This window comes from Gambusia affinis, linkage group LG07 (genome assembly GCF_019740435.1).
Source record: "Gambusia affinis linkage group LG07, SWU_Gaff_1.0, whole genome shotgun sequence".
Lineage (NCBI taxonomy): Eukaryota > Metazoa > Chordata > Actinopteri > Cyprinodontiformes > Poeciliidae > Gambusia > Gambusia affinis.
Genome location: NC_057874.1, coordinates 12077489 through 12093780, shown reverse-complemented (window position 1 = coordinate 12093780; position 16292 = coordinate 12077489). Strand labels below are relative to the sequence as shown.

General features: G+C 38.7%; 3 protein-coding genes across 5 annotated transcripts; all 3 read right to left on the bottom strand.

The window, feature by feature from the left end:
- Positions 1-948: 948 nt before the first annotated feature.
- Positions 949-5466, bottom strand: LOC122834710 (nucleosome assembly protein 1;1-like). Of its 2 annotated transcripts, none has more exons than XM_044123396.1 (2): positions 4101-5466; positions 949-2498 (listed from the first exon to the last, which is right to left on the bottom strand). In XM_044123396.1, the coding sequence occupies exon 1, from the start codon at positions 5171-5173 to the stop codon at positions 4610-4612; it is 564 nt and encodes a 187-aa protein (XP_043979331.1). In that variant the 5' UTR covers positions 5174-5466; the 3' UTR covers positions 949-2498; positions 4101-4609. The 2 variants fall into 2 exon arrangements, with proteins under 2 accessions (XP_043979331.1, XP_043979332.1); XM_044123397.1 differs by having other exon boundaries at positions 4501-5466.
- A 1515-nt stretch (positions 5467-6981) lies between these two features.
- LOC122834708 (oxytocin receptor-like) lies at positions 6982-11866 on the bottom strand. Of its 2 annotated transcripts, none has more exons than XM_044123394.1 (3): positions 10096-11859; positions 8259-8390; positions 6982-7658 (listed from the first exon to the last, which is right to left on the bottom strand). In XM_044123394.1, exons 1-3 carry the CDS (start codon positions 10940-10942, stop codon positions 7564-7566), a joined length of 1074 nt encoding a protein of 357 aa, XP_043979329.1. In that variant the 5' UTR covers positions 10943-11859; the 3' UTR covers positions 6982-7563. The 2 variants fall into 2 exon arrangements, 1 of the variants encoding a protein (XP_043979329.1); XR_006371236.1 differs by having other exon boundaries at positions 7531-7658; positions 8259-8404; positions 10096-11866.
- Positions 11867-11957: 91 nt separating this feature from the next.
- LOC122834709 lies at positions 11958-16235 on the bottom strand. Its single transcript, XM_044123395.1, has 5 exons — positions 16008-16235; positions 14540-14654; positions 14292-14455; positions 12908-13022; positions 11958-12783 (listed from the first exon to the last, which is right to left on the bottom strand). Exons 1-5 carry the CDS (start codon positions 16074-16076, stop codon positions 12551-12553), a joined length of 696 nt encoding a protein of 231 aa, XP_043979330.1. The 5' UTR covers positions 16077-16235; the 3' UTR covers positions 11958-12550.
- Positions 16236-16292: the final 57 nt, after the last annotated feature.

The window sequence follows — 16292 nt, the reverse complement described above, 5'->3', positions numbered from 1 at the left end:
ATTTAGTTTGTTGTTCTCCTGACTGTTGAAGTGAGAGTCTGGTGAGATTTAAAAGAAGATTGCAGCACCTTATAAGTCTGGTAATGGATTTAAACACATTTGGAAAAAATGTTTTAATTAGTCATTTAACTTTATAGAAAATAGTTTACAAGAGGGAGACATTCAAGTGAAGCTCACGCAGAAAGCAGGCCACAAGATGCTAAAAGAAGTCTTCAAAAATAAAAAAATAAAGAAAACACAATCCTCTCCAGGTTGAAGTTACACCTGGTGCTTCTACACCTGGATTATTCAGATTATTTAAAGTCATAAACTTTAAAACTATGTCATATTTTCCTCCCAATTCACAATTATGCACCACTGTTTGTCCATTAAGCAAAATCCCAACAAAACACCTTAAAATTTGGGTTTTCAAGACTTTTGCAAGATATCCTGTTACTTTGCAGACTTTGCGTCCAGTCATTGGTCTAATTTTCATTCCTATGTTAATCTAAAAGCAGGAGGTTTTACAAAGAGATCAGTTGCCAGAGAAGGCCTTTGCTTGTTTTTCCAGATCATTTATTGCACCAGTGGCTAAAAAATGTACACAAACGGAGACCTTGTGCTGCTTTTCGTGTTTCTGTCCAGAGTGTTCAGGCTCACACCACAGAGACACAGACCTGATGGTTCTGGATCTCTGTGGTTTTATAAAGGTGGGACACATTAGAGGAGTAATGCTTTTAAAGAAGAAGCTAGAAGCTCCTTTCTAATTTGAACAAATCTAAAGAGAGGTTGCCGTTGCTCCCGAGCCATCATGTCTACGCATTACGTGGCTTTTGCATTTTACGTCTGATGTGGATGCAAATTATTCACAGGCTCATTTGATGCCATCTATTGAGTCTCTGTGTGTGGGAGAAGAGATTATTTTAATGCGACAACCCTCAGAGAAAATCATTTCTTGTACCACTTTGACAGATGCATTATATGACATTTCACCAACACAACTTTTTTTTTTTTCCTTTTGCTTTGTGTCTGCAGCAGCTGCTGAGTCTTCTTTTCATATCCAGGAGGAACAGCACCTCCTAAATTATTGCTTTTTACTTGAGCTAGAATTTGGTCCAAAAGGACCGGCTGTATTGATTATGACATTGATGTCTTTTTGTCAGGTTTCTGATAGTAATGTATGCAGTTATACCACCACACATATATTAAATAGTTAGGATATCATTGAGGAATTAATTTATGACAAGAATTCAATTCCAAAAATGAAACTCAGGCGTTGTTTACCTTCAATACGTAGATAGTTTAATATTTTAAACCCTTATTTCTGTTCATCTTGATGCCTGCCAAAAGATTGTGGCCAGCTGAGTAAAGTGGATTACCAGGTCATTAGATCAGTGGATGTTTTCGTCCTTGATGGCACAGGCGTAATGTCAAGACTCATCAGGATAAAACTGTGAAAGAGTTGAATGAATCTTGAGACGTTGCAGAAGCGAATGTGTGACAGTCTAACAAAATATTAGCGTCTGTGACCTTTTTTGTTTGGTGGTGGCTTTTATCCTGACCAGGCAGCGTAAGAACAAAGCAGATCCAGGCTGTGATGTACACTGAGCAAGACAGCAAGTGTGGAGAACAGCTGTGGCAGCCATGCACACTACGCTCATTAAGCATGGATGTCAGCTGGACATGTTACGGCACATGGGCTGCTCCTTGTAAGCATGAGATGTTTGCACGCTTAAGTGATGCTTGTTCTTATTAGGCTTCATTACTATCAATTACAATGTGCCTGCAGCAAAGATGATCCCAGCAAGACATCGTCTGATTCTATGGAAGGTGCTACTGATTAACAACCAAAACCTCCTAAAGGTTAAACAGGGAAACTTCACTCTACTGAGCTAGTTTTGGACAGACAGACTCCACAGTGCTGCTTTGTGCTGCCAAAGTTTGATGAAAGACATTACAAAAAAAACAAAAAAAAACAACAGCTCACTGAATCTACAGCACAGTGGCTTTCAGGAATGTTCATCCCTCTTGATCTTTTCAATATTTGTCTCTTCACAGCGACAAATCTCACCTCCGTCTTGGGGTGTTTAGAAGGGATCCATGCTTTTGTTTTCATCATTTTTCACTCAGATACATCCAGTGCCTCCGGAGGATACCTAATTAGTAAATCTAATGTGTCAAACGCAATCTAATCTCACATCATGAATACTGAAAAACACCTTAGAGAGGTCAGGAGAAAGTTCTGGAAAAGTTTATAGGCGGGATGGCTTGTAATCAATATTCCAAGTGTCAGACATCTCAGAAAACTTTAGAGTCCCTCAATTGAAAATGGATAGAGCACGGATAATACCAATACACAGCCGTCCACTTAAACTGCCTGGATAACGAGATCACAAATCAGAGAAGCAGCAGAAGACGAAGTGGAAAATAAAAAGCCTGGAGAACCTCCAGAGATCACAGCTCAGGTGGAAAGTATGTCGGTAGGATAACTCTTCGTTATGCAGTCCAGAAATCTGGCCCTTTGTGAAAGAGAAGCAAAAAGAAACCTGAGTTAGAGCTGTAAGTCGGCCAGTTCCTATTTAGACAATGCAGCAAACAAAGGTGTTCCGGTAAAATGAAACCAAAAATAAACTTTTCAGCTGTTTGCAGAGGAAAACTAGCTCTGGATATCACCCTGAACACACCATCCTCACTGTGAAACAGCAGTGGCAGCATCAGGCTGTGGGGAGCCTGATGCTGCCTCCTCTTCCTCCTCCCTTTAGAGGAGGAAGGGAATCTGGTCTAAGCTTATAGGAAGACGAATGGATCAAAATACAAGGAAACTTGGAAGAAAACCAGTTAGAGGCTCCAAAAAACTTGGGGTTAGGTCAAAGGTTGAAATAGCCTAGTCAAAGTCCAAACATGAATCCAATTGAGAATATGTTGCAAGGGCAACTATGGCTGAGCTTGACTGGGCAAAAAGTTTCACCAAAGCTGGTAGAGACGTACTCTAAACGACTTGCAGCTGTAACTGCAGCGAAACGTGGATCTACAAAGTGTCGACTCAGAGGAGGGATCAAAACAAATGCACACCACACTATTCAGATTTTTATTTGGAAAATATTTTTTATGAATCCTGCATCAGTTTGCTGACACTATAATTATGCACAGCTTTAAGTTAGTCTAGCAGCACATAAAATAATAAAAAGAATGTGCAAAGGGTGTAATTTGTGCAAAAGATAATTCATGTTTATTTACATTTGAACACATATATCGCATATTAAATGATTTATAGTACTCTCTTAAGAGTCAGTGGAAAAGCCTCTATTGGCTTTGCGGCAACAAGAAGCTTCTTTCAATTACTGACCAGCTTTTTTGCATGTTTCCACTGGTATTTTGACCACTCCTATTTGTAATGAGCTCCAAGTCTTTGCAGCTTACGGGACTCATGGTAGAGCTGCAAATTGTATCAAAACTCAGATTTAATGGTAATTTTCACATGTGCAAAATTACAAAAGATTGCTTGGACGCAGCACTCAGTTGACCAGTACATGTCAGGTAGCAGAATCTGTTTGATGATATTATTTGTGAATAGTTGGATGGACTTTCACTCTATTTTATTCCTCTACACCTGATATAGACCTAAGAGTACAAGATGGGTCAGCAAGATTAGAGAAAGGTGAGGGAACTGTGGGTAAATCACGATCCTTATTTCAATTTTCATAAATAATGGCACTCTAATCGTCTCTCATCTCCACAGATTCAAGTCAGAACTCCAAATATTAATATTCCTCCTTGCAGTCAGAAGAAACCTGCCTGTAAATTACAAAATGACATTAAATTTGAATCTACCAGCAGTATGAATAATTCTGGACAAGAACGCTGAACAAGTGACATGTTCAAACAGCAACTGTGTAAACACATTTTGGTTTCACTTTATTTTTGGTCACTTCAGCCTGCTGAAATATTCTCTCCTGTTTGGGTCAACAAAGAAAAATATTTGAACAGGTTTCCCCAGGCACTCATTGTTTTTTCTTCACAGTTTGTTTGCTGTTTAGTGCATGTAGCAGCGTGATTGACACTGTTTGGCATAAAAACTGATATCCAGTCTATAAATACGAGCTTACATGACATATACGAACCATGTTTGGGTTTCTCTTCCAACAGTTTATCATTTTGTGAGCCTTTAAGTCCAGACTGGTCCCATCGTTTATGACGGCATAATAGGCCCATAGTAGATAGAAAAAAAAGTAAGCTCAGAAGATTAATTTTAGAAAATTGTTAGAAGGAAACCTGGAAATCTCTTGAGTATGAAAAGTTGAACATTTGCTAGAAATTTGTAGATTACTCTTAGAACTTTTATAGATTTTTTTTTTCAAAAGTCTTAATTCTTTAGACTTTTCAAACAATTCCATCTTTTCCCCCCAAAAAAAGATTCCTGAGATTTATTTCAAAATTTGAGATGGTACTTGCACATTTTCGAATTCTCAAACAAGTTTCCTTCTAGCAAATTTCTGAGTTTCTTTGCGGAAAGTTACTTACTTTTTCTACAATGACCCTAATACGCCGTCATACATCATCCGCTGCAATAACCAGCTGATAATTGATTTATTTAGCAAATATTGCCTGATAAAGCCTACAAAAATGGCTGCTAAGCTTCTTCACTTGAGCTTGAAGCGTCCAGACTCTCCTTCTTGATGCTCTTATCAGAGTCTGTTATTTCTGCTCCTGAATCCTTAGCAGAGAACTCCTTCTTCAGGCTGTCACCGTCTTCTTTGTGGTCCTCCTCCTCCTCCTCCTCCTCCTCCTCCTCCTCCTCATCATCATCATCATCCTCTCTGCCATCACTCAGGCAGGTTTTACTTCTGTCTCCTCGCCTCCTGCTCAGGCCACTCCTGGCCAGGCTCCTCCTGACGGTGGACGGGTCCACCAGGGTCCCGCTCGTCACCGCCAGCTCGGAGGTGATGTCGCTGCTGGACATCTTCTTGTTCTGCAGGCAGATGAGCTTTATGTGCCGCTCGTCGGCTCCGCTCAGCTTGCGCGGTCGGCCGCTGCGCTTCTGGTCCTCCACGGTGCCCGTCTTCCGGTGCTTCTGCAGCAGAGCTTGGATGGCGCTCTTGGAGACCCCGGTCTGCCGAGCGATCTTAGCCTGAGAAAGTCCCTGCTGGCTGAGGCTCACCACCTGCAGCCGGGTCTCTATGCTCACTTTCCCCATAGAGCTAAAAGTCTCACCTCTTCTAACAGGAACAGGCCCAGTTCATGGTCCAAACAGTCCGCGGTTTCTGCCCATTCAAGAGGCTCTAAAACACCATGGACCCACAAAAAAAAAAGAAAGTGCAAACAATAAGCAGATACAGTAGACCACCAGGATGTTTTTATGGAGGAGCTAGTGTGTGAAGAGGGAGCTGTAAAGCACACATGGGCAGGTGTTGTTTTAGAAACCAGGAAAAAACAAAACAAAAACATGTCGAATTCCAGTTGAAAATTACTTCATCACTTATTCTCTAAAAGATCAGATGCAGCGCTTTGTCGCCAACCAGCGGTCTGGAGTACGAATGTCCAAACGACATCATGAAAGTGTTATTGAGAAGCAGACAAAATACATGGTTTGCGTTTTTTAACAAAGGGAAATCTGAAAAGTGTTGCGTGATTTTCTATTCAACTCTTTTGAGTCAATACTTAAAATAGCGTTTCTCTGCAATTATAGCTCTTTGCTAATTACCTGCTGGTTAGTCAGTCTGGATGGAGTTCATTTGTGAAGAGTTCATTTTGCACTTTTGTTCTTATTTTATCTCCTCTCTAGTGAATAGAGAGGAGATAAAGACATATTTATACTTATGTCTATATGCTGATAGTACTTGAAAACCGAAGTCAGATTCCTGGTTTGTGCGCACTGTCTTGGCCAATAAATGTATTCAGATTCTAACGTGTTCTGTTTTTGATCCAAGCTTCTTGTCTTTGACTGTGCAACTCATTAGTAGTGTCTAATAGTTGTTTTGTTGTTGTTGTTGTTTTACAGCATGTCTTTTTATTTAGATTGCATATCTGGCTTGAGCTTTCAAAGTTGCTGGGTATCTCTTGAACATCCAAACCAGTTTGCTTCCTCCTGGAGGTGACCGTTTGGGTCATCTAAAGAACCGTGGCAAAGTGGCAAAACATTTAGAGATTGCTCAAAAAAAAAAAAAAATCTCTCCCTATATATATATATATATATATATATTTAACTCATATTTATATTTATACTGAAAAAGTACCAGATGCAGTCAGCCATAACCACTTACCAGACATTGGCAGGCAACGGTCCTGTCCAGTTAAAAGACATCCTAGAACATTCAGCACCACTTGTTCAGAGAGGTAAAAGATAAATAAATAAGTGAGTGAGTAAAGACACACGACTATAGAGTCTCTTTTCCTGAAGTAAACAGACAGGGCTGTTTGAATTATTCCTCCTATTTATATTAACACTTTAATTGTGTTTCCCCACACTCAGGGTTTTGAGAAAATAAAACATCTCCAAGTGAATACTAATTGCTAACACTGACACTATTATTTCTTTAACTTGAAACGCCTTACATGAAAAAGCAGGTTGGTCAGGAAGAATGATAAACTTTCCATTTGTAAAGGATTATCCTTACTTTAAAATTTACCTCGAAAAATTACATTCAGATTCCTTTGTTATCACATGAAGAGAAAAAGACACAACAGCATTAAAATGTAACTTGTTTTCAGCTGGTGCAGTGAAAATAAATCCAACATGCTCTTTGCAACAAGGTGAAAGCCAAACATTTCTCATCTTGCCGCTGGCAAGCTGTGCTACTCGTGTTAAAATTCCTCATCAGTCTGTGGATCTGGAGATAATACGTTAATTCCAGATGTTTAACAGAGTCAACTACACAGTCCAACTATGGTTAGTATGATCTTTTAAACATTTAATTTAAACAGAATATTCAAATCTGGCTGGCTTCCTGATTCCCACTGGAGAAAAGCACCCCACGCCATGATGCTGCCATTCATTCAGTTTATTTAATAAAGCATTTTGAAAACAATTGATTCAATTCTATTTCACAATTATATAATAATTTATTATGGCCTGTCACATAACCCAACAAAATACATTGAAGTTTATGGCTGTAACATAACAAGTTGGAATTGTTCTTGGGGCAAGAATACTTTAGCAAGGCAATGTAACACACGATTCATTTCAAGTTTATGCCTGTAATATTATCATTTCATATGACCTTAGAAAGAATAGATTTATTATTCACTTGTCAGAAAATTCCCCTTCATCACAACAAACACTTTTTTTTTTTCAGAACAAAAACATCAAACCTCTTTGTACATTTTATACAAAGACTTTTGTTCTTTAGCTTTTCCAGCAGCTTATTGCTGAAGAATGAAACCCAGGTCCAAAAAATGACTGTCAATCTGTGGTACAATTTGTTGTGTCCGTAATATTTCTTTCCACAAACCTTTGTATATAAAAAAAATAAAACAATGTGCAACTGAAAATAAAAGTAAGAGCCCACAAAAGTCCAATCTCTTCCAGGCTTTAGAAATATCCTGTTACGTGAAAAAAAAGTCTTTATCCAGTTGAAAAGGCTCCATTTAAGTAAAATCACCTTTCAGACCAACATCTGAAGGAGACTCTGTCCACAGCTCATTTACGGCCATCCATCCCTGATTTGCTCTCCTGATAATTGCTTCAGAGACAAGCAATAATGTTAGAAACATCAACAGATAAATCATACTTTATGTGCAGAAGAGAAGAGCCAGATAAAGTCTAGATGTGTTTCAGTTATTGGTGTGAAACTGTGGAATGAATTGAATGATGATTTTAAGTTATGTCCTTTCTTGGCGAACTTTAAAATGTAAAATGATAAAATCTTACGCTGTTATGTAGATTTATATATGTATTGTGAAGATATCCTGGTAGGTTGTAAGGTATAAAAACAGGGTAGGCTAAGCTTCGCTTCGGCCTATTCCTTTTTTGGTCAACTGTGGGTTTGTTTGTTGTTGTTTTTTTTTCTTTTGTTGTTTTCTGTGTTTAATGTGGACAATTTACCAAAATAAAGTGATTGATTGATTGATTGATTGATTGATTGATTTATATTTTGTCTTCATCTCTCTGTCAAACGCAAAGAGAGCTCAGCGTAAGCTCTTCGCAGCACGCAGGTCTCCATGTTACCCCCTCCCACCTCTCTTTTTGACATGGCCTTACAATCCCTTTGACTCTGAGGCGTTTCTAAAGCTCGTATACAAAGTGCTGACAACCGTCACTTCCTCAGGCATCGGATTCTTACCGGCAGAGAGCGCCGGCGGACGCAGGAGTTTCACCAGCCTCTTGGGGAACTCCCCGCAGAACAGGAGGTAGATGCAGGGATTGGCACAGCTGTTCAGGCTGGCCAGCAGCATCAGGATGGTGAAAATCGCAGCTGGAGGAACAGAACTAAAAACAGTTAATGTGTCGGCACTGAAATCTTATGAAAATGTAAAAGCGCTGCAGCTTCCTGTATTGATTTACTCAAAAAAACCAAATGAAACTGCGACTCTAAGACAGAAAGTAGATGCCAAAACTTTACATTCAAAATTTTATTTAAAGAAAGATTTAAAGAATTTAGAATGATTCAAAATTTGCAATGGTATTTCATGTTCAATTTTTTTTTTAAAAACAACAACAACTAATGATTGCACAGGTAAAATTATTTATCTTTCCAGCAATTGTGTAAATTAAGTACACAAGCAGAATATATTACACTTACAGCTGAGCAACATTTCTTAAAATATACAAGTGAAATTTGATCAGTTCCAGCTGATAAAATTGTGCTTTCTATATCCATGCAAAAGTAACGACTGATGTCTGCATGTAAAAAAGGTTACAGGAACACAGAACCTTTACAGGAAAATGGGAACTATCTCGTCCAGTTAATATTGCTGCATAAATATGTTTCTGGTTTTTGTTTGTTTTCTTGATGGATTATTAATAATGTAGCTGCAAACTAAACAATATATAAACTTCCCTGCTCTATTAAGCTTTCATAGAAGTAGGACTCTGGAATCATTTTATTTGTTGCTTTCTCAGTCGGTCGGTCAGTTTAAGTCCAGACTGAAAACGAATTTGTTCTCCCTCACAATTAACACCAATTAAAGAGGAAAGATAAAGGGGGGGAGAAAATCACTGCAGCTGAAAAATAAGTATGGTTTTGGTTTTTATTCATATTATTGATTTTAGGTATTTTCTGCCAATTTTATAATTGTCTCAGTTTTGCCATGTCAGAGTAACTGAGTGGGGCTAACAGTGTAGAAGATTGGTCTTCAGTTAAGCAGGTTAACCAATTAGATGTTAGGGTTAAAGTATGTCATTGTGGCATGTTGCATAAGAAAGAAGACATAATCAACAGTATAATAAAGTCCAACTTTAATTGAAGATTTGGCTGTGCTTGTGTTTTGATAAATTAACACTTTAAAAATGTATTTAACACATTTATTATACTGTTAAAGTGACCCCATCTACAAATATTAATTTATAGGATTTACTGGGGTTTAAACTGAAATCGGCTGAAGGCCACATAACCTCAGATTAGCTATTTCAGTAAATATAAAATAATGAAATAATAATTACTTTAACACACAATGACATCAAATAATTGTACGATGTCATTGTTTATGTATTTGAAAAAGAAATACACTTTGTTTTTTTAGCATTTTTGTTTTGATATAATGCATTATATGCATATAAACTCTAGATTGTTTTTTTCCATTTAACAATCATTACATTAAATTAAAATTATTTTAATTATTAAATCTACATGTGTTCTTTAATATTTCATAAAATAAGAATATATATATATATATATATATATATATATATATATATATATATATATATATATATATATATATATATATATATATATATATATATATATATATATATATATATATATATATATATCTAATCTAATATATATATATATATATATTCTTCCCCTAATCTAATATATATATATATATATATTAGATTAGGGGAAGAATTGGTGGCCTAAATCAAATTTCGCTCGGGCCCCTTTCAATTATATACACCAAACCGCGTTTATTGTTTATAAGGAAAAACGCGGTGGTACTTTTGTAGTAACTTACTCTCTTTAGGCGCATTTGCGTCCCAGGCGGACCACAGCTGGACGGTGAAGAATGGAGCCCAGCAGATGATATACACCAACACAATGACCACGGTCATCTTCAGCGTCTTCACCCTGGCTTTGGACATCCCAGCCACTCCGCTGGCTCTTGCTGGCAGCGGCGCCCCGGCGCTCACTCCCTGCCTCTGAGTCTTTCTAGACAGGTTGGTCTGAATGGCTCTGCAGATGCGCACCTGGCAAACTACAACCGTGGAAATCGGCAGGATGAAAATGACCAGAGTGGTCCAGGTGATGTAGGTCTGCAGCCCCCAAGGCTGGATGAATTCCGCCCAGCAGTCAAACACACCGGGTGAGACCTCCACTTGGGAGAAGATAAAAACCTGCGGCAAGCTGCCCACGAGAGAAACCCCCCACGCCACGCTCACGGGAACGTTCAGTCTTGAGCGCGCCCGCTGAAACTTCACCATCGGGTTGCAGATGGCTTGGTATCTGTCCACCGTCATCACCACGATCATATAGGTGGAGGAAAACATGCCCAGGACCTGCAGGTACTTCACCAGGCGGCACACCAGGTCGGGTCCCACGAACCGGTCCGTGATGTCCCACATGAGCTGCGGGCACACCTGGAAAAAGGCGACCACCAGGTCCGCCAGGCACAGGTGGAAGACGAAGACGCGCATCCTGGACATCTGTTTGCGCTGCCGCCACAGGACCAGCAGCAGGGCGGTGTTGAGGGTGGTGGCGGTCACGAAGATCGCACCGAGCAGCGCGATCTCCACCCGGGCCAGACTCTCGTCCCGCGGGACGTCGTACTCATCCACAAAGTCGCTCTCATTTAGCGGAGGCATTTTAACTTTAAACTCGGACACAAAGCGTCTGGAATAGAATACATAAAAAAAAATCTATTTAATTAAAAGAAAAATCTTGCATATAAAGTTTGCAATCTTCTCACTGCAAAGCCTTGATCAGACTTCAGCTTCTCCAGCTATGAAGGTGTCATTTTTTTTCCCACCTGTATTTTGCGGGAGGTAAAACGCTGCAGAAGTTGAACTCTTGTTTTGGTCTCCTGTGTTGCGCCCCCTGTTTTTATACTGGAGATCAAACTGGGTGGAGCTCACAACCATTGCTGAAGGTTTGGTTATTAGGTCAGCAGATGATAGATAAGATAGACAGAATACAGACTGATACATATGAAACGGTTTCCATGAAAACAAACTCAACATGTAGATTTGCTAAATGCCACAATGGCGGAGCGAATATGTCTGCTAAATATATCAGTTCCAGTGCTTGTTTTGGATTTTTTTAGCAAGTGGGACAGTTCAACCTAATACTTCTTAAAGTTTTAAGTTCTTATACACAGTCAGTGAGTCAAAAATCAAATATTGATGGGTAGAATGTTCAAACTAATCTGAGAGTTAGCACATCTAAGATAAAGCACATGAAATTAATAAACAGATGTGATAACAATAGCATTTGTAAAGGATTAGATTTTGTCAGTACAATATTGGAATAAGGGAAAAAAAATCTGAAAACAACATAATTCCTTAATAAAGAATTACCATACTTTTCCAAAGGTGGAAAATGAGATAACCCAATTTAATACTTCTGCAGAATTTTTGAGACCGAGTAGAAATCCTGTAAAACAGGAATTCTGAGTAAAATAACAGGAAACAAATTCTGTTATTTTGCTAATCTCCAAAATAAACATATTCTGTTAATCTTGGAGATTAGCATGAGTTTAGTTTAAATGTTTCAGAAAAATAAAACCAGGGAGAAATCTATGTCTCCAGTACTGTTTCACATTGATGACTGCTGCTCAACAAAAACACACAGACACATTTTAGAAAACAATAATTTCTAAAGTTCAGCTGCATTGTAATTTATTTTTTTCCAAGTGCTTCCTACAAATATCGCATACTACATTTTTGTCATTGGGAAACTCTTTAGCCATGAAACCTTCTTCACGTTGGACAGCTACTGTTCAGAGTCTGTTTTCAGCTCAACAGAAGCTGTCCCCACCGGCTGCCTCTCCCTGAAAATATGAACAAGGTTCAGTCCCAGCCTCTTTCCACCTCTAAAATAACCTTTATCGCCTCAAAATGTATCGACTCCTACACTCCTTTGAGCTTATCTTTTCCTGTTGAGCTGGTTCGAAAGGATGTGACTGGCTTTTGTGCTCCCCCATATGAGACGCATCTAGAGAATTCCTCACCACTAAAACTAACGAAAGGACAACGCTAAGTGTACATCTCAGATTTAAACTTCTATCAGGCAACCGTATTAATAAGGCCACCTTTCCTTCAATACCTCATTCTTTCGTGAGAGATCTTGTGTCAGCAGCGATCCTACCACCAAGTAAGTGCTTCAGGCAAATACGCCACTCCCAACAGCATTGTGGGACGCCTGGTAGTATCATCCACATAACATCAGGAAACATGTAGACGGTGGTCCATACATCAGCAGTCAAGGTCAGAGTCTCCATCTTCTATGTGAGCTTTGATCTTGGACATCTGGCCCTCGTATCTCTGGATCACCATGTCCTTTAGAGTCTGTTTGGAGGGAAGAGTATATGTGGGATCAAGCAACGCTACAAACTCCTTGAAGCCACAGTCATCAACAATGGAAAAAGGCTGCGAATCCTTCACTAGCATGTTCACAAGAGCCTCATCTAGCTCTCGCTTCCGGTCTCCTAAGACACAAAAAGAAGACAAGCAGATAAAAAAAGAAAAGAGATAAAAATGTGAAGCAGAAGCATATTGTGTTTCTAGTTTTTTTTTGTAAACGATGATAAAAGAATGAGAGATTTATGCTACCTTTATTTGCCTTCCCCAGGTTAACCAGAGCTCCATGCTTCGCAGTGTAATGCCTAATCATAGAGGAAGTACTTCCGTGATATTTCAACTCAGCTGAACACACCAAACACTGGACCTGTATGTAAAAAGGCACTTTAAATCTCAAAAGTTATAACCTGATGGGTTCTTACACTATCAATGCACGACACAATGACTCCACAAGACATAATAAGTAATAGAAAAGTGTGCAGCTCAAATTTCTCGTGATTTCTTGTTGATTTGTGTCACAGCATAAACAGTTAGCGAGTGCTACACACGTGACTTGAATAAGTGGGTGATTAACAGGCTTCTGCAGCTCTTGATGGCATGCAGAGGAGGTCATGCAATCATTTGGATTAGGTGGTCTGGAACAGAAATGCATTTAAAATATGCATGGCAGTGGTCCCTGAGGACCGGAATTGACAAACACTGACCTAAGGACAACTCAAGCCCATTTGTGGCTAGTTTCCCAACTACAATGTTACAACGGCTGTAATGTTGGGGCAGACAGTGCATCCCCAGTAACAGTGTTTTTGGAGCTCCGCAGAGCTCACACATATTATTTGCATTGGTAATTTTTATTGCAAAACATCAAAGTTGATCCTTTTTCTGCTTACTCAATAACTAACAACATGTCTATTTGTCATGTTCCAGTTAAAAGCTACTTATAAGCACAAATGGTAAGGACAAATCTTATTTTATTTATGGTGCCCCCTTTATGTATAGAGTACCCAGAAATTGTACTCAAGAATAACACAACTTTAACATAGGCTACTCAAGTACTGAGTAACTGATCAGTAACAAAAGGTTACTGATTTAATATTTAAAAATTACTTCAGACAGACCAAAATACAAAGCTACGTTATTTTTTGTAATTCATAGGCCAAAATGGAAATAATTTATATAAATTACATAATTACAAAATAAGAAAATCAAAAGAAACATTTTTCCAAATCAATTTCTTCAAACCTATAAAACTTTAGCACAATCTGCAGATGTGTCTCATCCATCCATTTTCTGTTCACCCTTGTCCCTTAGTGGGGTTGGGAGGGCGAGAGGCGGGGTTCACCCTGGACAGGTCGCCAGTCTGTCGCAGGGCCAGATGTGTCTATATCTGGTAATTTTTTGGTTGAAACAAACTTGTTTTTCATTCAGTGAAGTTACTCACAGTTCGTAGAGAATCCAGACATTTTACTCAAGTAGAAGTAGTGACACTTCATAATAAATTTACTCAAGTAAAACAAAAAAGTACAGCATATTAAAAATACTCCTAAACATACTTTTTCCCAAAAGGTTACTCAAGTAAATGTAACTGGTTACTACCCAACTCTGCCTATGTTAACTATTAAAGAGCCAGCACACCTACCTTATCAGGCTTGACCAATTTAAAGTATTCCCACATATCAGAGCGACCTTTCTTCCTGGGTTGACCCCCACTGTCATGCAAAGGCAATGAGTCCACAATGGAAGAAGGTTGCGAGTCTTTTACCAGCATCTTCACAAGAGCCTTGTCTACATCTGGCTTCTGATCTACTTAGATAAAAGATAATGAACAAAATGAAAATGAAAAACGGGTCTGTGGTTTATTAACAATAATTAAAACATGCACCCTACCTTGGTTTGTGTTCCCATGGTTAACCGTGGCTCCATGCAGGGTGGAGAAGTGCCTAATCATGGATGAAGTATTCCCATGATACTTCAACTCACCTAAACACAACGAGCACTGGACCTGTAGAGACACAATTTGTAAATCAAATTGTCGTTTGAGTCTAAAAGGTTGTACCGTAATGGTGATACTAGTCTAATACATCCATAATAGGCTTGTAGCTCACAATACTTAAGTTAATTTCTGCTAACCACAATCAACACATAGGTAAATTAGAAGAGAGCATAACTCAAAAATAAGGTAAACAAGACGCAGATGCATTTCGAATGCGTTACCTGGGCGCCAGTGCATAATACAGCAGCTAAATGGGCAAAGTCATGATTAATGCTGTGATTTATTCAGTGAGGAGGCAGAAATCTCAGAATAGGAGCTTTGAGACCTATCAAACCAGCACCCTATGGAGGGATTTAAATGTGCTGAGCCCAGCCACTCTATAAGTCACCACAGTGACCAACAAAAAAGGCTTTGATTTTGATTTGCCAGCAATTAGATAGGCATGGTAACTGCTGCACCCGTTTTAACCAGTATAGTTACTGTGATGCGCAAAGGCATGCATCACCTCCAAACAACTATGTCAGTAGAGTACATCTCACTTTTTCTGCACATAATCAGAAGAATAGAGTAGAAATACCTTTTATTGTCCCACAGTGGGGAAATTCAATTGCAACAGCAGAATCAAGATATGTAGATTTACGCAAAACATCCAAAGGTGTTGTGTGTATATATACATATATGAAAGATATGAGATTAACAACAATATCAATACATGTTACTGTTGAACATAACAACAAAAATATACTGTGTGGTTATCAGAAATGGAAATATTGTACTCACAATCCAAGAGGTGTGCAAATGAGTAAGATGATGTTTTTTTAAACATAACATATGTTGTTAATTTTGCATTAAAAAGAAACTGTTTAAAATACAGGATATCAGTGCAAAAAAGCAGATGTGTGACAAATAGCTGTTCTAGTCCGGATGCAAAAAATAATAATGATAATACAAGAAGAAGAAGAGTTAAATGGCTTTCCATTGAAGTTTCATAAATAAAGATTTCACAAATCACACATTCAGTTTTACATATTCTGCTTTTAGTTCAGAATAATCCAGTTGAAGTTTGAGGGGTCTAGTTGTAGTTATGGAGCAGAAGCAGTTCCACTGTGGTCCAGATGCCTAAAAAGTGCTGAAATCACCCTTTATTGAAGTTTCACAAATCACATACATGGTTTTAGATATTCTGTAATCAGTGCAAAATGATTTAAACCAGGTTTAAAATGTCTTAGTTACTAACTAAAGCAGTTCAAAGATGTTCAATGTCGTGGAAAATTAGGTGGAATCACCCTTTAATGGTTTTCTCAATGGGAAGCTGTTCCTATTGCTATATTACTAATAAAAGAGCGAGGACAGCACACCTACCTTATCAGGAGCAATCAGTTTAAAGTGTGCCCACATGTCAGAACGACCTCTCTTCCTGGATGACTCCATGTTATCACTCAACAGCAAAAGTGCACTAAAAATGCTTACAAAATATTAATCGTTTCCAGCTGAGATAAGGTGTCAGGGCCGCTGTTTGGGGTTTGAAACATTGTATCGAAGCTTCAGAAGCGGACAGCCATAGCATTGTTGTGGTTCTTTCTCTGCACAACGCACAGCACGCACGAGAGACACGTTTTTACGGCCGTGATGTCGTACGTGACATTC

Bases quoted from the DNA above. Each gene is read 5' to 3' on its own strand.
- LOC122834710 (XM_044123396.1), bottom strand. From the start codon at position 5,173: ATGGGGAAAGTGAGCATAGAGACCCGGCTGCAGGTGGTGAGCCTCAGC.
- LOC122834708 (XM_044123394.1), bottom strand. From the start codon at position 10,942: ATGCCTCCGCTAAATGAGAGCGACTTTGTGGATGAGTACGACGTCCCG. The intron at 8,391-10,095 runs GTAAGTTACTAC...CTGTTCCTCCAG, and splicing joins CGCAAATGCGCCTAAAGAGA to CTGCGATTTTCACCATCCTG. The intron at 7,659-8,258 runs GTAAGAATCCGA...TTGTCTCTGAAG, and splicing joins TCCGCCGGCGCTCTCTGCCG to CAATTATCAGGAGAGCAAAT.
- LOC122834709 (XM_044123395.1), bottom strand. From the start codon at position 16,076: ATGGAGTCATCCAGGAAGAGAGGTCGTTCTGACATGTGGGCACACTTT. The intron at 14,456-14,539 runs GTAGGGTGCATG...TTATCTAAGTAG, and splicing joins CCATGGGAACACAAACCAAG to ATCAGAAGCCAGATGTAGAC. The intron at 12,784-12,907 runs GTAGCATAAATC...TTTGTGTCTTAG, and splicing joins CCTGGGGAAGGCAAATAAAG to GAGACCGGAAGCGAGAGCTA.